Source organism: Strix uralensis, chromosome 2 (genome assembly GCF_047716275.1).
Source record: "Strix uralensis isolate ZFMK-TIS-50842 chromosome 2, bStrUra1, whole genome shotgun sequence".
Classification (NCBI taxonomy): domain Eukaryota; kingdom Metazoa; phylum Chordata; class Aves; order Strigiformes; family Strigidae; genus Strix; species Strix uralensis.
In genome coordinates this window covers 33,302,847-33,326,215 of record NC_133973.1, presented here as the reverse complement: position 1 = coordinate 33,326,215, position 23,369 = coordinate 33,302,847, and the positions used below count along the sequence as shown (strand labels likewise).

General features: G+C 43.4%; 1 protein-coding gene across 4 annotated transcripts in view; it reads right to left on the bottom strand.

Moving 5' to 3' along the window:
• The window catches only part of EVA1C (eva-1 homolog C), a 40,035-nt gene extending 26,464 nt beyond the window's left edge, over window positions 1–13,571 (bottom strand). The window contains exon 1 of one of the 4 annotated variants that reach the window (XM_074858193.1): window positions 13,062–13,571. In XM_074858193.1, coding sequence (XP_074714294.1) covers window positions 13,062–13,188 — 127 coding nt within the window. In that variant the 5' untranslated portion in view covers window positions 13,189–13,571. Of the gene's footprint in view, window positions 1–218; window positions 664–1,552; window positions 1,943–6,875; window positions 6,895–13,061 lie in introns of those variants that run through there. The other 3 variants (XM_074858195.1, XM_074858196.1, XM_074858194.1) reach the window with 3 other exon arrangements.
• Window positions 13,572–23,369: the final 9,798 nt, after the last annotated feature.

Here is a 23,369-nt window from a genome sequence, read left to right as displayed (position 1 = left end):
TTTCTCAAAGAAAATATTGAAAAAGAGTTTGCTCATGCCATTTAATTTTCACACTTTTTGCCTTTTTTAAACCTTTCACCAAAGATGAGCAATTTAAAAAAATGGTTTTAAAATAGAAATGTAAGTATTCCAAGTAAATTATATAAAAATATTTCAGTTCTCTGGTATCTTTTCCAGCTCCAGCTGCACGACTGCATAGGAAAATTCAGCTCCCCTACCTGTTACTAAGTCTGGAGAAAGGAGAAGCCTGCTCCACTTTTGTCTTTGCTGTTCCTCAGCTAGGGTCCAAGAGAGGACAGGAGTCAGCTAGACGCACCTTCCAGTGCAGCAAAGATGTAGGTGAGTTCCTCACCTCACTGAACTCAGTCTGAGCACTGGCACTAAAATCCAAACGGAGAGAATTTCATGCCCCGTATTTGCAGTCTGGATCTCAAGGAGACCAGCCCAGCAGAAATTCTCATGGCTTTTCACAGGTTAAAAAAAAAAAAAAAAAAAAAATCCATCCCCTACATTTTCTGTGTAATTGAGATCACAAATAGTTGAGCTTTCCTGTCAGAGCCACTCCTCTGTCAGCCTGCTCCTGAAAGGTGCTGAGTATTGCCAGGAAAATGGGCCGAATGCCCAATTGCACCCAAGTGACTTTGCTACGGTCCGATAATGTAAAGGGGCCTCCAGTGGCATTTACTGCCGCTGAATGCCTTTGACATTGCCATCACAGCATAAAGGGCCACAGTGTAAAAGAGTATTCAGCCCAACGTGAGTTGTGGGCACTCAACACCTTGAAAGATTTAGCCCGATATTTGTAATCATTTCAATTCTTCAGGTTTTAAGTTACTTGGAGCCAAGAGTGCTGTATACAAAACAGCCCAGTATTCCCTAAAGAATATCAGCTATGTTGTGATTTGGATGAGTTCCCTGGCATCTTAACTGCTACTTTGATCCTGCAAATTCCTAATCCAGTATCTAAGCACCTTTCTCCAACAATTGCAACTATTCAATCCTTTAAAAAAATGCCTTTATAAAAAACTTGCTCTGATTCTGTATAAGGAATATGGTTCACTTGTAAAAATAGTGCTAGGTGAACTGGTGAGAGTAAGACATCACGCTCTCCAGCTTTCCAAGCGGCATTTAAAGTGACTCTGCTGTTATTAAAATCCTTGAGTATTTGCACACAATAAAGGATAAAAATAGTAATGGAAATTGGCTGAAACTTAATGTTCTCTGATAAGAGAAGTTGTGACGTACTAGTATCTAAATTACTCGTCTCACATGGCCAACCATGTAAACCTGCATTTTTTATTACTACACACACAGACTACATAGTCACAAGTGGAGTGGTCAGCCCTTTGCGAAGAGCGGTGCCAACCACGCAGCTCATGGTCCATGCTGAGAAAGAATTCCCACTCAAAAAGTCATGATTTCCTCTTGCTCTTCCCTGAAAAACACCAGCTTTTTTCCTCTCCTCACACTGGCCCTCTTCATGCACTGGGGTGCTGCCTGCCCTGTGCTTGGCTCAGGAATAAGAGTTTTCTTAGCAGCTGCCGCCTCTCACCTTGGTCCCAGTGGTGCTTGCACAGGAGGGAGCAGTTTCCAGTTGTTTTCCCTCCTTTCCTGGGCAGCGTGGCCTTGTAGTCACCCTGGTAGAAAGCTTCATCTTCTCGAGACCATGAGTATCCCTACATTGTTTACCAAATTCTGTATAGAAACACACTTCCCTCGAGGCAGCAAATTTAGCCGAATGACAATGTAAGGTTAGGGAAAAAATATGTTCTTATCTCTACAATTAATAACAGCCATGGTTATCAGGAGAGAAGGCATTGTAAGAGTTGAATGGCTCTGTCACTCTTTCTGAGGCACGCTTCCTTTTCTGCATTTCTCTCAACTGGCGCAATTAAATCAGGTCATCCGAAATAGACAGCGGAGTTGTGTCACCGTCCAAATCAGACAGCAGGATTGTGTCACTTTCAGGCACCAGCCCAGCACATCGCGTGGGCTACAGGCACTTCAGGGCACTATTTGTTGTTCAGAAGCTCTCAGTTTGTATTTGTTTAGTTAATCAGTATCTGTTAGTTGTGAATCCTGAGAAAATTATTTTGTAAAAATATCTAATATGGGAGCTAGAGGCTGTGCCTGGACTACAACACACCTGTAAGTCCTGGTCCCCTGTGTGCTAGGGAAGTACTTGCTAGCTCCTCTCCAGCCAGCATATGAGGAGATTCCCCTCCCCTGGAAAGCAGGGCACAGGGAGGGCTGGAGCACAACCACAGCTCACCCCAGCATGGATCGAGCGAGGTCATGGCTGCATGTGCACCCGGACTGGGAAACCAGAAGACTTGTGAGTTATGGGTTTCCTTACCCCAAACAGAATCTTAAGCAGACCCTAAAAAAATCCTTAGATGACAATGTTTTAAACCTAATGTTGGGGTTTTCCTCTTTGTTTTCTGGGTTGTTGGGTGATGGAGGGGGAGGTGGTGTTTAGCTATGGCAGTCACTTTTTCAAGCGTTATTCTGCAATAAGGAGGACTATAGATTTCCTCTTTCTTTTTTCAAAAATAATAAATGTCACTCTTCTTTAAAACAATATGAAACTTCATTTTAAAAAGTCAGCTACTGGGAGAATTGTCTAAATTAGAAAAACTTGGCAATACTGCAGTGTCCCAATAACATCTCTACGCCTCTGTGTGAAAGCCCCACCGGGAGCTTTCCCTTTTATCCAAGACACACATTCATAAGCAATGTATGGGGTGCTCTGCATACACAATCATGTACAAGACATTACAGACTGGCTCAGGAGTTAAGCCTGAATCATATGGCAATAAACAGATCCCATTGATTTGAAGGCCAGAAGGTATCATCCCACTCAACTGTCTGCATAACCCAGACTACTCACTCATTGTAACTTTAAACTAAGACTCAAAACACCAATGCAGAATCCAAGTGTAATCCTTTCTTCCAGAATCAGGCGAACTAGTCACAGCATCCACTGTGTTGACAAAGACCTTCAACTGAAAAAACATAGCACCAGAAAAACACACAAAACACTGAGGCTGAGCAACTGAACAAAGCTTTAAGTCTTACCAATCGCTTCTTCTTGCAAAGGAGGACTAACAACTGGTAATAACAATGACAGACAAAAATAACTGGCCTAAGAGAGTGAAGGTTGTAAATAGATACCTCTTTGTGTGAAAAACTCAACGTTTGCCCCTGGCATTATTGCTTTAAATAGCAACAATAATGGTAGTAATGAACCTGAAGGTACGAAAATCCAGAAAGAATTTTTTTTCTCTCTTAAAAGCACTGAAAAACTGGGAACTTAGAAAGTTTCAGTTTAAAAAAATATGACTACCAAAAAGCCTGGAAGTGGTCAGCCAAGAGATGTGTCACGTCTCCAGTGTACGACATAAGACAGTACAGGGTGCTCAGATTTTCTGGATTCGTTCCTTATGGTGGAGGATGCTAACGTGAGGCTTTAAGGCCCCTTTTCAGTTGTCGGCATTAGAGTAAGAAAGAAATGTGTATATTCTGTCCAGCCTCACTGGACTGGTGTGAACCTCACCATATGGAAGCATCAAGGAGAACAGCATTTCAAACTGTGAGTCTAATGCCTAGCACATATTAAATGCAATCTCAGCGTTGACTGATGTAATGTCTTTTTGGCAAGAGAGCAGCTTTGCAATGGAATATTTTTAGAGCCTGAAGCTGAGTAGCACACAGTCCACAAGGATTCTCAGAATTAGGCCTTCATATACAGATTTAGTATTATTAGTTCCTGTGCATCATTCGATCTATCTTAATTAGCACAGTAATTTGCTAGTTCGTTTTAAAGACATACAAATCCATTTTAGATCAAAATAGGTTGAAATAGCACACATATTGTTGTGGGAGTCCCAGAAGGCTAATCCATTCGGTAAATCTACATCAGCTCCTGCAGTTTTATGAAGAACTGTGCCAACAGTCATTAAAAATACACAAGCAAGACTGGCAAGTTTGAAAGAAGAGATCTCATACGGTGATAACAGAACTGTTGATAAACCCTACTACAAACACCATTAGAAGCATCAAACTGATATTTATTGGTATTTGGGATCCAGCTGCAGTACTTTTCCAGCAATATTTTCTCCATTAGTGTGTGAAGGAAGCACTGAAGAGAAATTAACCCCTAAATTTCCTCCCCCATACCCTCAACTGGTCTTTAGAGGCAGCTACACCACAGACCATGCTGTTCAGGGTTACTGCATAATCAGTGCTCTCAGAGTCAGGTGGTATGTGTGGATGTGACAGCACCCATTTGGCTCTGTTCACAGAAGCAAGGATCTGCTTCATGTAAATCTCTCTAGTCTCTTACCTGGGTTGTCTTCAATTTCCTTCTGCAGTAGCTCTTTTTTAGAATTAGTAATCGTGACAGAGGACAAAACTTTATACAGGAAAGACACTGTTTCCAAAATTCACAATGCTGTGTTTCTTGCCCCATCATTTTATTCTTTTTCATCCAAGTGCCTTGTAAGCATACTGTTTGAGTCATTCTAGCCAGACTTGGTCTTACAGTCTTTTATCAGTAAGAAATATACTTCAGCAGAAGCATTGTTTATTCTACTCACCGTTCAGAAATGAGCGTAACAGCTTCACTCAGCAGATACACATAAAATCCATACTTGCTTAATACGTGCTTTCTTGCATAGTCACTAATTTGACTTTATTTCCCCCCATTGCTTGTTTTTTTCAGAGTGCCTTTTTCCACTATTTCTCTCAACACTCATACTCTTTACAAGTGACTGCTATCCTACTAACTTCATCCTTTTGCTTGTACAGCAGGAGATGGCATGCAAAGGAAAACAATATTTGTATAATCACTGTACTTTTTATATTACCTAAACCTTTTTGATGTGGGGATAGATGTTCACTTGGAAAAAAATAGTGGTAGTCTAGTTTCACTGATACACTAGTGACCATAAAAAAACTTTCCATTTCCAAATGTCTAGTTTGGTTTCAGATCATCCAAAGCTGTTGCTTCTCTTAGAATCAGTCCTTGAGAGTTCTCAGTTGACCATTTCTAAAGGAGATGAAGCTTATGAGATCATAATCTCTGTCCACCTGCCATTCTCTTACTCAACAACTTCTAAGCTCAATGGCCAGTTTCAAACCTGAGGGGTACAGAGCTCAAAGAAATAAAATTCCTACAAGTTCCACAAAAATTGAAGCCTAAGCTGACAGGTCAAAGTAAGAACTGTTGCTTCCAACTCAATCTAATTGACTAATGCTAAAAGTCAACTAGTTGCTGAAGAGACAGCATACTTACACTGGAGACCTAATCAGCCTACTGCTAATGGAGCAATTTGTTTTCAGTGGCTTTCATCACAGATGAAGTATTAAGCCTTCAATAAGAAAATTTTGGCATCATATGGCAATCAAAGCAGGCATCGGTGATGAAGATGTTGGTCAGGTTTTCCATTAACTGCTTTATCAACATGTGCGCTTGCCTAAGGAAATTGTCTAGTTTAATTTTTTCCCTCATGGTCATACCTCATGGATCATAACCATCTTATCGAACCTAATTCTCACTGTCTGCTAAATCAGAGGGTCAAATAAAGCAAGAGCTCGGATCCACTTAAACCAGAGAAAGGACCCAGGTAACCAGCAGATAATTCAGCGTAAAAACATTCAAACTCTAGTATGTGAACAGGGTTTATTCAATGAGTAGCAGTGCCCGCAAGAAGCCAAGCCATGAGCTCACTTTAGAAGAACAAACCCAAGACATCATGAAGAAAGTATAGACCTCCCATAACTTTTTGGTTATGCCAAATGGGCATTGTTTCTCCAGGAATCACATAACCTCTACATATCCATGCCACTCTGCTCAGACTTGCAGTTATGTGAATTAAATTTTTGCAGAGTGGGAAAATCCTTGAATCCTGCACTCACAGACCAGATGCCTATTCTCTTTCTCATACCCTCCCACAGCTGTTTTCTCTTTCCTTCAGATCTACAGTTTCATATTCCCTTGTATTGTCTCCTAGGAGTGATGCTTATTTTCACTGTATCCAAATGGATTTCTGAGGAAACTGGAGAGATCCCTATTCACCTTCCTTTTTCTCACTCACTTTCTCTTTTTATTTCCCTCTTCCCTTCTTGTGTTACGAAGAGGCAAACTCTTACTGATCCCCAGAGATTTTGGTCTGTAGTAAACTCCATGCTATGGTCAGTTATGCTTCTCTCAAGCTATTCCATGAAGCCATATGGGCAAACACTTGTCCTGGGACTTAATAGGGAGCTATTACAGTAGAAAAGGAAGATTTTCTTCCTCCTGTCCCACGATGCTGACAAGAGGTATGACACTGTTAAGGGAGACTGTGAGGCTCTTTTCTGCCCTTGCCAAAAAATCCTTCTTTTGACTGGAGACAGAGTAGCCTCTTCTAGTGCCATTAACAAGAAGTAACAAGAGAAAGGCTCAGCGGGTGACAACTGCTTCTGGAGACAGAATGAGTGAATCATTATGCCCAAGAGACAGCAAAGTTATAATCTTCCCAAAAACTGCAAGCAGGAGAACCTCAGAGACTAGAGGAAAATATTTCTTCGAAAACTTGGATTTATGAACTTGAACCTCCATTCAAACTTGTGGGGCGGGTGCTGTTCATTGCCAGCTCCTCAGAAAACAAATTGCAGGTTTCATTTTGCAAACAGAACTCTGCCTCAAACTCTGCATTTTTTGTATTCCCATTTATATTTGACACTCAAAAAATCAGATAAATTAAAGATCAGGGAATTTGCCTACGGAATCACTAAGTCCATCCTCTGGCAGCTCACAGATTTGCAGTGTTATGATAGCTTATAGAACAGTGAGTCCAAGCCAGAAAAGAAAAAAACAAACCCCACCTTACCTCATAGCCTGATGATTTTCTTTACAACAACGCTTCATTGTCCCCAACTCAGTTTTAGCCTGAAGAAATGAAAAGTCCAAAATTGCAAAATGATTCTGGAAAATTAATGCTTGTCTTCCTGTCCAAGAATAAATACAATGAAGAAAAATAAACAGATATTTGTGGGTTGAGACCCTCATCCAAAGCCCAGTGAAATCCTTGGGAATCCTTCCAGTGACCATAGGCTTTCAATCAGGTCTTATATTATGAGTGATGTTTTGAAATTAATTCTAAATTAAGAGTCAAACATCACTGGTATTTAATTTGTTGCCAGAAGCCACACAATAGGCCTTTGAAACAAAACTCTCAAAATGCATAGAAATTCAGATGAAATGACTCACCAATGCTGAACAAATAAGGTGCAACCACGCCTCCTTCTGCTCTTCAGCTCCCTTTAAGACACTATTTTCTCTGTCTTTGGTAATATATCAAAATATTTCAATTTTAATTGTACATTATGGTTGGCAGATGACAGAATTCTGATAACTGGTGACTGGTCAGACAGTGCTTTCTCTGTCTGGGGACACTTCCATCAAAATCTGAGTATTTATTTGGAACAGGTCTGTAACCCCTTTTCTCTAATAAAGCTAAGACTGTCTGGAAGCTGTCTTACTAAGAAGGGTATCAGCAGCAGATGGAATAGGAAGTCAGAGGGGAGCTAATCCTTGCTATTTATTTTGAATAAAAATAACATATGATGCCAGCAATCTGCACAGTGAGAACAAAGAGAGTTCTTGCCCCAAAGGTGTAAGATTTTGCAAGACAGACTCAAACATGTTGATCTCTGAGCAGTGGAGCTCAGGAAGTCAGGTTTCCTACAGGTTTGTGTCTCATGCCTGAATTTCCCAACATCTGTTGTAGAGGTAGGAGCATCACACTTTAACTCACTTTGGGAGACCTTCTGGAGCAGCATCCTTTTTGGGGGATGCTAGTACAGCCTAGCTACTTATGCTCACAAGATGTTCAGGAACTTAACAGGACCAAAGCTTTTACTTCTCTAACATGGATGATTAAATCTGATCAGCAGATTTAACAAATACTATTAGGCAAAATCCACATCTAAAATGGGATTTCATAAGCTACACTTCCTCAGGAAAGCAGCAAGAACTGCAGACAGGCCTGAAACAAAACCTTGGATCTCAGCACCATGATCTAAACTAAAATCTCACTTCTGACACACACCTCTGTTCCACAGAACAAATCCCAGATCCAAACCTGCTCCACTTTGACAAACTTTAAACCAGACTTTGATGTTTAACTCCCATATTATTGAAATGAAACATGTTTCTAAAATGAAATGTTTTTCTTTACACAAAGCAACCAAAATTTTCATTTGACTTTTACAAGGCAGTATCAAGAAGATGCATCATTGACATCACTCCTTTTAGCACCTCTTTAAATACCCTGGTTGAAGGACAAGCTCCACTTTGTCACGGTGAGTCAACAGAACCGACTCAAGAAAATTTATACAGGATATTATCTAACCAACACAAAACCAACAAAAAAACCTCTGCATCATTGTGGTCATGATTGATCCTGCCACGTTATTACAAACAAAGCATTTGCTCGAAGCATTTGTTTGCTTTCCTTTTGCCTGGGGGAATCTGGGATGGGTGAATGCCACAGAACTTAATGGAAACTTTCAATGCAGAAAGGCCACAGGATCAGATTATATTTCTTGGATGAACTGGTTTGCTTTTCCATTAGATCCATTTGTCTTCTGTTGTTGGGTCAGAAGATCAAGTCTATGGAGTTAAAGCAATGCCTAGCTCTGTCTGAACTGTTCTGGAAAAAGAAAGAAAAGTTGACACCAGTGGACAAAGATTAAAAGGTTCTACCTAAGTAGCCACTGCTTTTTCTGTTCACATCCAGAAAGTCATTCTTCAGCCCAGTTATGCAATCACACAGTTACTTCATTTTTGATCTTCGGTTACAGCCACGTTTCTTGAAAGCTGCCCAGAAAACCTGGCTGGGACCAGGGTAAAGAAAGGGAGATTGACTGATGAAGTGAGCAAAGGAGGCCAGCTCAAGCGGAAAGCCTAAGCTCAAAGTACCATGGAGAAATGAAGGAGAAGAGGAAGAAAAAAGGGTATAAAAAAAGGTGAGTGGGTGTTCCTTAGTGTTGCCAGAGAGAATGAATTTAGACGGATAAGAGGTCAGTTCACTTTTGCAGCAGACAGGAAAAAGGTGGGAGAAGGAGCAGGGCTAGGACAGAGAGCCAAGGCGAGCCCAGCACTTTTCCCATTGCCAGCAAGGAGGTCAGGAGGATGAGACGAGGGAGCAGTGACTCCTGCTGTTGTTAGGAAGGTACAGGCTCCTGTGCAAATGCCACCAATCCCCAGCAAAACCAGCTCTCAGCAGCAGTGGTAGCAGTTAGGCTTTCTATAGCACCAGTATAGGTATATAAGTTAAGTATAGTATAGAAGTTACGTGTAGTATAGCTTATAAATTTGCTGGGTTTGTTAGCAAATTTCAGCAATTTCTGAGAGCTTTGTCAAGTAGGAATTGAAACTGTGGACATGAATAAATATTTTGGTGAAAAGGTATTCTAGATTTGTGTTGAAGAGTAGGCATGAGGGGAAGAAAATTCTCTAGCTGTAGGATCAAACCAATATGCATGAAGATCTAAGGAAAGAACTGTGGATTAAATCCGTCTTCTTCCAAACTTTCAGCTTTCAGTTTCAAATTTGGGCACAAATGCTTGGATCCCTCTTTTAAAATTAATCACATAAAGGACTGCAGACCTCAGAGCAAACCTCCACTTCCAATAACTAATGCAATTAATAAATATGTTCTTTGTTGCCACCAAACTGCTAGAGAAGAATAGATTACGCAGATCTTTAAGTATTGTGTGTATCAACATTACTTTCCCTCCACTATCTCCTGTTATTAAAAGGAGAAACTAATTTTGCTTATTGACAGAGTCCTCCTCACAGAGTTTGATTTAGAACTGCTGTTGGAGTCTTGTTTCAGAACATTTTTCTCCCTAGAAAATAGCAATTCACATACCAATTCATAAAAGGATATTGTACACTGAAGAAATGTCTCTTAAAAAAAAAAACAAAACAAAAAAACCCAAAAACCGCTAACAAAAGTTTTTTTCATAGCTAAAAGCTAGACTGAGAAACATATGAGAACAAGAACCTGAAGTTCTACATCCTATAAGGGCAAGAGTAGTAACAAGACCACAATAGCAATTGATCTGCAATAACCAAATGAAGAGATTGTACTCACAGCCAGAGCTGCCAACATCTCTCTTATGAAAAGGGAGGGATAAATACTGTACTAGTTTCACTGCTGCTGTTCTGTGATCCATAAAAAATGACCACAGTTTTCTAAATGGGGAAATAAATACAAGTCAAACATAAAAAAAAAATAACCCTTCACTACCCACATACACTGTTCCCTACTCCCCTTTCCACCCCACCAAACAGATCCCCAGAAGGGTCATCTTCGTGTTGTTACAAGCAAGCAGCTAGGTCTTGGGATTAACAAATGGACCCTGGGCAGGTTAGAATCGCTAGCGCAATTTAATACATACATAAAGAGAACACCAAAGATTACATGTGCGGTTGTTGCCATCTGACAGCAGTCTGGGAAGTGATTGTAGAAAGCTGTCAGAATGGGGAAGGAGGGAGAAGGAGAGAGGAACAAAGTTTGGGCTGTTGAGGTAGAGATCTGATGCTGGAAACATACAGAGCGGAAAAGGCAATGAACCAAAAAAGTATGCCCCTGATACTCTGAGTATAAAAGCCTGAAATCTGTGAAAAGGGGGAAAAGTTTAAGCAACTGGCCTCCCAGTTCTCTGTGCACTCCTGAATTCCAGTACCAGCTCAACTCATGCAGAACGCATTCAAGGTGTGGATCTCAGCTCCTTTTGCTATGGCACAGGTGGCATGTGGAAACTATAACCTGCTGCCTGGAAGCTTTCCCCTCAGAAGGGCAGGGTTAGACCTGACCCTTCCCAGAAGATGAAAAGTGCAGGTGATGGGCAAAGCAGGGGCAGTCAGCTGCCCCCAGGGTTATCCCCGCTCCTCATCCCTCAGGATAACCCCCCAGGAGCTGCCTCCACCTTGGGAACTGCAAGGTGCTGCCCCTTTAAACAGGGCAGATTTGTTTTCAAGTAAATTCAACAGCACTTATGAAAATCAAGTCGCTGTTCCTTCTGAGGGAGGGAGCACATAAGGAAATTCAGGAACTCTAGAAGCTCAGCTTGAAGCTGCTGTGACAGAGCCTGTTGTGATTCTTTATTAAACAGACCGGGGATGGCACTGCAGGGTGTCATCTTACCTCTGACAGTTCCTGGCCCACAGCACCTACTTTTGAAGTAAAAAACTTCTCCATGTGCTCTGAATACCTTTTTTAAAAGGCTGCTGTAACATTTTCATCTTTTCTGTCATTGTGGATTAGATCTCCATGTTAAAAGTACAAACAAAATGTGAGCAGAATTTGTTCAGGCCTGGAAACTTCCCAGTCTGGCAAGAATTTTGGAATCTGATTTTCTTTCCTACATCTTATTTACTGAATTGTCTGCATGACATTTTTAATACTGATCTCTGGGGTGAGACAGAGATTTTTCCTCCGTCATTCTGCCTATTGGGAAAGCTCAGTGCACAATGAATACTGAATACAGCTGTACTTCTGAAATGTATCTTGGATAACCTTATCTAAATAACTTCATTTGAAAAGTGAATGGACTTTTGTGAGAGGAACTTTCCTAGATAAACTAGAGGGATATTTTTTAACTCAGCGGCTATTTGAAAGGGAAAAATCGAACATTTATTTTATTTTCTTGTGGAGAACTACCATGTGATTCCAAAACTAACATATACAAGCCAGAACTTAAGCCAAAAAAACACCAAAGAATGAGATAGCAAGCATTTAAAAGCCTTTTACATATGAAAGGAATCTAATAGGAGATATCCAAGTATATAATTCTGGTCTTTGTATTTGGTGGTTGCTTGCTTAGAAATGTTCAGGCTTATGGAGTTGGACATAATAATAAAATCACATTTATTTTCCTATTGCTGAGAAAATAGTTTCTACCAAACTTTCACCAGCATTCTGAAGTGTATTAACACAAACTACATTACCGTGCGTAACGACGCATTTGGACTATTAATTATATACTAACTTTGTTCCGGAGCACTCTACTGGCTTTGGGAAAGTTCTGTTCTGTTCAGTAAGGGTAAGGTTTGCTTTCTGCCCTAGAGGCAGTTTCTTACGCTTGCAATTGCCAGGAATATACTGTGCTTACTGTGAAATATAGGAAGGAGAGAAACAGCTCTCCTGAACAACTTTCTAGCAGCAGTGAGATGTCCTGGAGCACAAAAAAAATTTACAAGAGTGCAGTTTTCTCAAACAGAAAAGAAAGATTGCTTCTTTGTTCTGCTGGAAGCAAGGACATCTTTCCAGTTTCTACAGCCGCTCTGCACGGACACGGCACCCTCGCAGCAATCACATACGTGGTTTCTGCCTGACACCCAGCGCCTCTGCTCCCTCGGGAGCGGCTCCCACCATCCCACCGCTGCCGGGCGAGACGCGCTCCCAGCAGAGAGAAGGGCAGCGCTTGTTCGCCACCGGGGCTGCCGACGGCTCGCTCAGGGCCCGACTCCAAGCCTCCAGGAGAAAGTTGGGAACTTTTCCAGGGACTTCCACGCACTTCGGGTCAGGCCCTGGCCGATCCACGCACAGCCTTCCCACCGCGCAGCTGAGAAGAAACCGACAGTTCAGGTCCTCGCGTCCCTTCCCGCCTGACCCCCCTGGAAGCCCTTAACCCCTCTTTCCTCCCTCCACACACGGTGTCGCAGCCACGGCCCGTGGCGAGCCTGCTGCCGCGCCCCCCGGGCACAGGCCCTCCTGCCGCCACCCGGGCCACGACGTGCCGGCCGCCAGCCGGTCCACACGGCGCTTTCCGAGCCGCTCCGGGCGGGGCGCGCCCAGGGGTGCCGGGGTACGACGGCTCCCCGCCCGGGGCGTTACGGGGGGGGCGGCAGCCCGTAGCGCCGCCAAACCTCCGCCCGGCGGCTGGGACGCAGGTGCCCTCCCCTCCTCCTCCCCCGGCCGCCCGCGCCCCTCAGCCTGCCGCGCCGGGCACCGCGCCCCGGGTGACCGTTAGTCGGTGCCGCCGCGGCCGCCGCCCCGTACCTGAGAAGTCGGCGAGCGCCGCCACCTCCGCGCTGCACACGAGGATCACGCAGGAGAGGAGGCGGAGGAGCCGCCCGGGTTCTACCTGTCTCCGGCGTGGGTGCTGCCCCGCGCCCCCTTCCCTCATGGTGCGGGAGAGGGCGGCTCGGGGCGGGGCGGGGGGGGGGCAGGCCCGCCGCCTCACATGGCGGAGCCGGCCCCGGCTGGCGGCTCGGCCACCCCCGGCCCGCCGGGCGCCCTCCGCCGCGGGGCAGCGCCGGCTGCCCCGGCACCGCGCGGGAGGAGGAGGAGGAGGAGGAGGAGGAGGAGGAGGGCGGAGCAGCCCTGCCCGAGGCCGCGGCCGAGGCCGCAGCGCAGCCGCCCCCCGCCGCAGCGGGAGGGGGTCCCGGCCGGCCCGCGGCCCCGGGAGGCGCGTCGCCGCGCGGGGGAGCCCGGGAGGGCGGAGGGGAAGGGAAGAGGCTCCTCGGCGGCGCCGTGCCTGGCACTGCCCTCAACGCACATCGTGCGGGCCGGCCTGACTCAGACCCGGCGGCACCTCGCCCGCCCTCCCCCGGCTCTCTCCACCCCTCCCCGGGCAGTTCGAGGTCCCGGCACCTCCCTCTTGGCGAAGAGGCACGATCTCGCCTTCACACCCCCTGCGAAAGGCTTTATTTTTAACTTATTTTCCCCTCTCGCTCCTGCTTGGCAATGGTTGAAGGACTGTCACGGACTTACACACCCCCCCGACTCATGTGACAACTTGTAGTTTTCCCCAGGCAGGTGCAAGGTGCTCCCCACCGCTCCCTGCCCCCCGCAGCGCAGCTTCCCTGCTTTCCCTCCTTCGGACCCCCTTGCCCGCACGCCAGACCCTGCCGAGTGTCCTGCTCCAGCCCGGCTCCTCTCCTCACACGCTGGCTCACAGGGCTCGGGGAAACCCAGCTGACAGCTACGCCTGGCAGGATCTCCGGATGAGGGATTTCAGCGGGCAATCAGCCGCGTTCCGTAATGGCCCTGACTCTTCCACGTCGCAAAAGAGACTTTCCCTTTCTCTGTTTCCTCATGTTGTTGCCTGACACCACCTTATCGCAGCCCTTGCCTTTGAGACTCGTGTAGTTCAGCGTAACTGAGTTTGAAGTGTGTAGGCTTGCTTAAGGCTTTCATTGCAAAGTGGGAAAACATCTTGAAGTTGCTCTGAGAGAGTTCAGGTTGTTCCCTGAAATCTTTCATAAGACTGAAAAGTAAACCGATAGGAAGTTCAAACAAACTGTCGTTACAACCTGCTAAGCCACCTTCAGATATAATTTGGAGCTCCTTTTAAGGTATGAGGAATTAAAGAGAATAAATCAGGACACTCATTTCCTAGTTCCTGTAAGAGCTGCCCTCAGGAAAGTGTGCCTAGAAGCAACACTGGAAACGGGACATGAAAGCATCTTCTGCTCTGGGATTGTGCTTGGGTATAAAGTGGGTAGGCAAGACCATCTAGCTGTTTACATCCTGGCATGCATGTTCACACTGATCTTTCTCCTGAAAAAAACATGAGTCAGTAGGTGAGGGATGACGGAACCAAACTAATTCTGTTAAATCCGTTCCTCTCCTCCTGTTCCAACTCAAGTTGGATTACGTCCAGATTTGAATTTCCAAACTTTGGCACCTCTTTCTGGAGGTTACACTGAACTTTGACCAGCTTGAACTTCATGTTTGAGTCTGAATCCACTTCCTTTCCTCACCCTCTCCCTCTTCACACACAGAACAACTGGGTAACACATACATGCTTCGTTAGTCTTGGGCAGATAAGAGCAAACCAGGTTTCACACGAACCTTCCTGAGGTCAGGGACATTCCATCAAGTTTTACTGAACTCAGATAAATGGGATCAAAGATACCGAAATAACAGGATAAAATGGAATAGCTCTGAAGCATCTGCAACTGCAAACACAGGTGGGAAGAGAGAACAGTAGCTCTGCCAGGTGTGTGAAGCTCTTCCTTCTAGCTGCTTCAGATAAGGACAGTGTTTTCCTTTGAACTGAATCAGCTACCCTGTACCTTCCAACTGTGGTACTGGAAGACTTGTGGGAGACTCCTGCCTACTCCTCATTTTTTCCCTTGATCTTGCCATACCTGGTCATTTAATCTGACTTCCTGCACCTGTTGTCACAGGTCAGTTCCACCGAAGGCAGAAATGAATGCCAGCGGAACGTTGTAAGTAGCACAGTAGATTTTTACCCCTCCATAAAAGAAAGCATTTGGGGGCCATACTCAGATCTTCTAGAAAGGTGTTTAGGTGACTACGATGAACTTACTCGTCTACCCTAACTTCATACCTGCCATGTCTACCATAGCTGCATATCTACCATAACTTCATGTGAGTGCGGTCAGATGATCTATAGCTTCAGGATGCCAGACTCTCACTCCCTATACAGTCAATGGAGAGGTATCTCCTATTCAGGCCACCTGCTATAGCTCTAACAGGAAGTGTTTCACCTCCTCCTCTCTGAATTGCTCATTAATCCCTAGAACATACATGTCAATGATGGCAACTCAGTCTGCCGTGTGTGACTCCGAGTAGACAATGGATCTGTCATAAGTACACAATCAATGCAGAAGAATATATAAAATGTCAAAAACCACTGAGAGATGTGCTGTACTCATGCTTGAAAGGCTTTGAATTGGAAGATCCTGCGGAGCTGTTTGCCTAATGAGAACTTGTGAATCTTCTCTTTCCAATTGCCTTTTCTAGCCCCGTGGTGCTGTAAGAAAAAGACCATCCAGTGGAGCAGGAATGAGCCTGGTATGCTTCTGGCACTGTGCAGGTATAACCCAAAGGCAAAGGCAGTTCTCAAGTGGAATGACTGAACTGGGATGGATTCAAAATGCTGTAGGAAACCTCCAGGGAGGTGAGGCAGTGAGGGCTGAACAACAGTGCAAGAGGCAGCTGGGTGCTCCTACATGTAAATATCTGCCTTTTAGGGAAGTCTTCTTATGGAGGAGAGCAACTTATAAACATTGCAGCAAACGGGAATTGAAGACATGCTTTCAGTAAAATGGCACTGACAATGTTTTTTCCTGGCCGCGCCCCCCCCCCCCCCCCCCCCAACATTAACCTAAAATCTGCAATGTTTTTGGTAATCCCTGCTATTCCCTGCTATGGATAGTGCTTAAATAGTTAGAGACAGCATTGTAAAACTTTAAGGTAGGGAGGCAGAAAGTATTATTTATCCTGATGTGCAGAATGTGTTTCTTTGCCACAGACTTGAAAGCAGCTTCTACAAGCTGGCAACACTCAGTAGTTGGAAGACAATATACTAATCCAGACACGTTCAGCATGTAGAATTACAGAATCTCTCAGCCTTGGCCTTCCTTGTGAGCAACAGGACTGAGATTCATTTTTTCCCCAAAGAAAAAATGAAAGTCGATAAGTTAAAATCCAGGCTAGATATCCTGTCTGCTTCAAACATTTCTCTCTTTTGAACTTGGGGAGAAAAGAAATCATTGCACTGTGTCAAAAATGCAGGAACTGCATGGAAGCTCAGAAAGAGCAAAGCCAAAATCTGAGTTCTTTATTTCTTATTTCTCCATATTATTCATTTTTCTCTGAACTTCAGCCAAATTGCCAATTTGAAACTCATATCATGACTTAGTGTATGGAAATTCAAATAAAATTGGTGCTGTCTGTTAGGAAATAAACAGTGTGGAATAACAGAAGACAGTTGAGTTAGATGTCCTAAAATTTTCTATTAGTAAAAAAATCACAAATTTAGTAAAAAAATTAGTAAAAAAATCACAGTAAAAAAAATTATCAGAAATACATAATCTCAGGAATACTTTTTTCACATGTATATATATACATGTCTCCCCACTACACATTCTACTGTTTTTTCTTCCTCCTTTTTCCCCAATAAATTTATTGGAAGCTCATTTATGTAATTTTAGTTCTCTTCTCCCAGAATAAAGTTTCCAAGAAGTTCACTAATGTTCTCTTTGGCTTTTGGAGGTAAAAAAACCTCTAGAGTACAAAACCCCAGGCTTTTCCCACATTTTTAAATGCTTTATATTCCTGCATTCTGACACAGATGAAATCTACAAGACAGTTCAAACAAGTGGGCTGCTATCCTCTCTCTGTTTCTATGGAAATGAGTGTCAGACTGGTTAAAACAAAGCACATGCTTTACAGTAATCACTATATGGCGATTATTTAAAATAACATAGCACATTTTTCCCAATTCAACCTCTATTTCTATGGATACAAGAATGAAAATAGTGGTAGAGAAGACTCTCTTGTATTTTTTCAATTCTAAATGTGTTTTGGATGCTGTAAGTTCTCACGGGGTGCTACAGATTTTAAGTTCTAACAAGGTCTTCAAGTGTGCAGTAATTTGAACTTGAGAGGACCAATTCTGCAAGCCGTAGTTAGGAAACATTCTCATGCATGTAAGTAGAAGTTTGAATGAATACAGAGCACAGTACTTCACCCAGCAGGTTTAGGAGGAGGGGAAATATTTGCTACTTTCTGCCATTTTTTGACTCACTTCAGAGAGCAAAGTTAGCTAACAAGTTTTGAGTTTTGTGGTCATCAGCTGCTTCTTGCATAGTCAGCTCCTGGCCGAACTAATCATATGAGACCCTGACCACTTCACAAAAAAGAAGTAAGATGTAACACATGAGGTTTGTAAAACCAATCTTCTTGCGTTTCTTCTCATGTTTCATTCCATCTGAAGGAAATCTCATTCCAGCTTCCTCACCACATGCAGCAGAAAGGTCACCGCTCCTCATCCTCCTGAATGCTGACAGTCTTACTGGCACCTCTCCTGTATACAGATTATTTTTTCGAGCATACACCTGGGCACTTGTATAGACATGAAGTAAGAGGCATGCCCCATCTTACAGAGTTTACTGCTGGAAGCAAGAGAAAAAAAAGACCTAAGGTGGAAGAACAAACGCACCAAGAAAAAAGGCCTGGCTTTTTTGTTCTTGCCCTCTTAAAGCACTTATGTCATCCCTGGTCACTTCCTGACATGAATATTCAAAGTCAGACTGGAAAAGACTATGCATCTTGCCTCTCAGTTTAGGAAGGACATTAGGACAGAGTTTCTGGGTGGACCACAGTCTTGGAAATCAGCCTGTTTACTTGTGAAAGTGCCTTATTATGGGTTTATGAGCCTGCCTTTTGGCTGGTTGCTGTCACTGTTTCTCCTTTAATATGTATTTAGGCTAAGATTTTCCAAAATTACTAATGATTTTGTGTACTTGGAATTCAAGATAGCTGCTTTTTAAAGCCACAGAATCAATGTCAAAGCACTGAAAAAGCAGTGACTTTTCCAAAAGCCTTGGAAAATCAGGCCTCAAGGTCTTTCAAGTTAGGTATGCAAAGGCGTGTAAAACTGGTAATGTTTCAGAAAAAAGTAGCCTGTATCAATATCTAATCAGTGAGAGTTAATAGTTTTGAGATCCAGACCTCACACTAATTCAACCTGAGCACCCCAAAATTAGAAGCAAATAACAAAATCTGAAAAGAATATTGCATTGTTTCTAAGTGCTTGCTTTTCCTCTCAGAGCCCTAAGGGATCCATGGTAAATTCTGAATATATGTACAGTGACTATGTTAAACTAACTCAGGCTTGACGATGATTGAAGATTATTCCATGTATAGAAGATGGGAGGGATTTCAGTACACATGGAAGATACCCTTTTTCTGCCTCTGGATGTAACTATCCCATAGTGCCAAAGGTCCTGATCTGTACATTGAACTAAAGTGTTTATTCAATTTATTGCAAGTAGGTACCTGTGCTGGTTTTGTCCAGGATAGAGTTAATTTTCTTTATAGTAGCTACTATGAGGCCATATTTTGGATTTGTGCTGGATACAGTGTTGATAACACAGGGGTGTTTTAGCTGTTGCTGAGCAGTGATTGCACAGAGCCAAGGCCTTTTCTGCTTCTCACCCCACCCCACCAGCGAGGAGGCTGGGGGTGCACAAGAAGCTGGGAGGGGGCACAGCCGGGACAGCTGACCCCAACTGACCAAAGGGATATCCCATATCATATGGTGTCATGCTCAGCATGTAAAGCTGGGGGGAAGAAGAAGGAAGGGGGGGACATTTGAAGTGATGGTGTTTGTCTTCCCAAGTCATCATTATGCATGATGAAGCCCTGCTTTCCTGGAGATGGCTGAACACCTGCCTGCTGATGGGGAGGGGTGAATGAATTCCTTGTTTTGCTTTGCTTGCACGCGGGGCTTTTGCTTTATCTGTTAAACTGTCTTTATCTCCACCCACAAGTTTTCTCACTTTTTCCCCATCTCATCAGGGGGTAGCAGTGAGCGGCTGTGTGGTGCCTAGATGCTGGCTGGGGTTAAGCCACAAAAATACCCATAGCTGCTTTCAGCTTATACCTCCTCTAGCTCTTCCCAGCCTGCTCACTGACCTTCCTGCTCTTCTGTCCTCTTCTCTTCTTTTCTGATCTTTCCATCCATCTTCAGCATCTGGGCAAGCAGCCTGATTCCCGACTCATACCGTGCTCTGGCTCAAAACTCTGGTGCTAATGCACGTTCATACTGCTGACGCCGCAGGCAAGTTAGGTCCTTTGATATCAATAGGGCTCTAGTGTAATGGTAGGGAAGATAAACTGTCATTAGTCAGGTTTTAAATGCACTCTTTAGCTATTCAGAAAAGTGCTGCTCCAGCTGAAATAACTAAGAAGCTAGCAGAGGAGGGGGAGAGGTGACTTTGTTTTTCAGCATCAAGAGCAAAAAAAGTTGTTTTACTAAATTGGTGTAACTGCTTATGCCAGAGTGGCATTTGCACTGCAGAACCGTTTCACCGGGGTTATTGCCTTAGCCCAGCCTACCCACCCAGTTCCTGAGCCCAGACACCATTCTTGCGCATCACCCAGCCCCCTTGTTTCTAAACATCTGGAATTCAAGCTCTGCGATGTCTGCATCTCCAAGCGTGTGAGCTGGCACTGGGCTGATCAGAGTGAGGGTGGTGGGAGCATGGGGCTCAGGGCATTTGGACGTGTGACGACAAAGAAGTGATAGTGTTGGGCTGTGTTGGGAATATTCCCTTCTTGCGAGGCTGTGTTAAGGAAGTGGTCCTGGCACTTAGCCCATCTGTTGGCAGCATCCACTCTCTCTCCCTCTGTGATCCCATGCCTCAGGTGTCAAAGGCTGGAAAGCAGGAAGATCTGATAAACAGCTGTATCTTGCACAGGAACTTAAAATTTTAGGAAAAAAAAAAGGAAACTTTTCTGTGAAATAATTCTGTAAACCATCAAAGAACATTCAGAACAGCAGTTTCAAAGATGTGGGTTTTGATGAAATTCAGTCCCTCTGAATGCTTTCTATAATTAATTTATACATCAAATAAAAAATTTATGATAAACTAATGCATTTCCTACATGCTCTGGACCAGAGTTAGTGTGGAGTAGGGGATCACAGATCATGTATGGCCATTAAGTGATACCATCACTGAGAGCAGTAGTGGTGCAGTGGTACTGTAACTGGCAGGGTCTCCACTGAACCAAACATCAGTGGATTTAAAGGTCAAGTCTGGTCTGGAACTAGCATGGGCTGTATAGGTCTGTTTAGGAACAGGTCTATCAGCAGCCCTACTCATAGTGGTAGTCATTCATCTGTAGCGTGAGGCTGCAGGCCAGGAGGTCAGGCCAAGTTTGGTAAGGGTCACCAGGGCATGGTTAGGGAATCATATAAATTTGCATCAACACACTTGAGCTTGAGGGCTGGCATAGCAAGTATTGCTGAGCTATAGATAAAGACTACAGATAGGGGCTGGGTGAGTGGGATGGGAGTGTTTATGGCTGAAATCAGAAGATAGACCTTGATCGTAAGAGGTGGCCTAATCTACCAAAACAGATTTTGTCTTCAGGATTGCATGACTGAGGATTCTAGAGTTCAAGTTTGGGAGGCAAAAACAAATTAGGCAGGGCTGGGACTTGCTACTTTAGACACTGTTCAAGCCAGTAAAGTCTTGAGAGGTCAGATTATGGCTGATGCAGGAAAGGGTCACGTGGCTTGATTAGTTTTGTATCTGGAATTGTTCATTGAACAAGGGCGAGAGCTAAGGTTCATGTGAGGGACTTGGTATTATTTTTCAGACTTGCAAATGCCAAAGGGGCAATACATATCTTGGATATGATTATACGTTCATCTGGCAAGAACCAACAGAAGTGTATTTCAGGTTACTGAAAACTGGGCAGCTCGGAAATTAATACTTGACTCATTCACTGCTTACATCTGTTAAAAATGTAGGCACAACAGAGCAGTGAACTTTGTCTGAGCTTGATGTCTCATTCTTCGACTGGGCCTTCATGAATGGAGCTGGGCAAAAAACAGACTTGGGGAAGGAAAACTTTCATAGGTATAACAGAGAAAGAAAAGGACATAGACTTCAAAGTACACTATGGCAAGAACATGGAAGTAATCTGGCTTGAAGCGAAACTAACAGCCTTCCTCACCATCCTCATTAAAGCCTATGACAGCTACTCAGGCAGCAAAGGGAGAGAATAATTGAATTTAAAGTTGAAATTAAAATATTTTTTAGCATTTTGCAGTAATATTTTTATACTGATATTCTACGAAATATGGTTTGATGATAGTGATTAGGCTTCTAAGTCTGACAACTATGACTTTCACCTGGAAGATATCAGTATGGGTGCTTTGAGCCTTTTAAAAGCTGTGTTAAATACATATTTTTCAGTTCTACTAGCTCTATCCTTCCTTTTCATCCCCTCAGAAACAAACCAACTCCCTCTTGAGAATGTTGTTTACTTGCTATATTATGTGCCTCCCAATTTCTGGAATTGCAAATGTATATTTTCATACCTTCAATTAATTTTCAAGAAAACTGTAAGGCTGAAACAAAGGATTCCCATCATCCTGAACAACCCATCTATAATGTTTTATGGAAGAACTGAACAGTCTCTGCCTTTGCATAAAAATTGCTATACTATGGTGAATTCCAAATTAAAGCGCCATCAAAACAAGCAGAAAAATAGTTGAAATCTACTGAGTTAAAATTTAACTATTTCTGGAAACATCATGAATGATTAGCAGAGTTTGGAGTATGATGCAACTAGCAGCATTAAGGTGCTTTTTAGCCTTGTTCTTCTAAGTTAGTTTTAAAAAGCCTTTGTATCTAGTAACTAGCAATTCATATTTTCACGTTTCCTTTTCTCCCAGTCTCATGTACCCTTTTGTTTTACCCTTTTGTGCCTTCTAACTTCACCATCTGTTATCAAAATATCGCGGCATCTTTCATCAACATTAAAGCATTTGTCCATCCTAAATCTTAGAATGGCTGTTAATGTTGCCCCCTTCTGGATCACTTTTTTTAAACAGTATTTTGTTAAAAAAAGTTTTAACAAAAACTCATGCCAGGAAAAACAGAAAAATACTGATGTTGCTTTCATTTATTACTTGTTAATAGGAAAAAGAATCCATTTTTGGTAGATGTCTAACTTGATTTTAGTTTTTTCTTACTGACATAATATAAAAAATCTCCTTTATTTTCCACTACTGTTTCAACTGCTGGCGTTTCATATCCAACAGTTTATCAGAACAAGGCTTTTTCCATTCCTCCTTATTGTTGTGCTTCTCCTGGAATAACTTGCTGAAAGCAAAACCTCTGGTTTCTGTTTAAGTCTAGAGCACAATATATTTGGCCACCTTGAGTGATGTGTTTCACAGGCTGACAGACGACCAGTACCCTTGTATAGTGTCTCGTTGGTTGTAATCGTGTTTATATGACATTTTAACCAGACAGATTTAAAAATGTAATGGAATCATGGCCTGTTAATTGGAAAGCATTTTATGACTACTGCTTTTGCAAATGACAATCATTTTACCTTTTCCCTAGTATCTGAAGATGTTTTCTCCTCTCCCTGCTTCCTGGCACCCCATGCTTTGCCCTTCCACTCCAAAGTTTGTGTCTCCTTGGTTCAGGACTGAATGGGACTGCAGTCCTGTGAAACTGTGATACCAATGGAGACAAAAACCTGCTTGGCCTTGTGAGCAGCGGTGGGTGAGAGACTGTTGCAGGGTGCTGGAGATCTGCTTTCGAAGTCCCCTACTCCAGAAGTTTTCACCCCTCAGCAGTACCAGCCGGGACTGCGTAGCTGCACTTCAGATGAGGCAACTGAAGCACCCCGAGAGAGAAGCGCGAGGAAAGAAAACGTGTGGTAACTATTTTTAACTCTTTTGTCAACTTGAGCACTGGCTGCTCTGACAACCAAATGCACACCTACAGTACAAAGGGTACTTCGTGCTTTTATGCAGGCACACGCACCCAGTGCTTTTGCATTCGCCCCCTGAACGCCCCA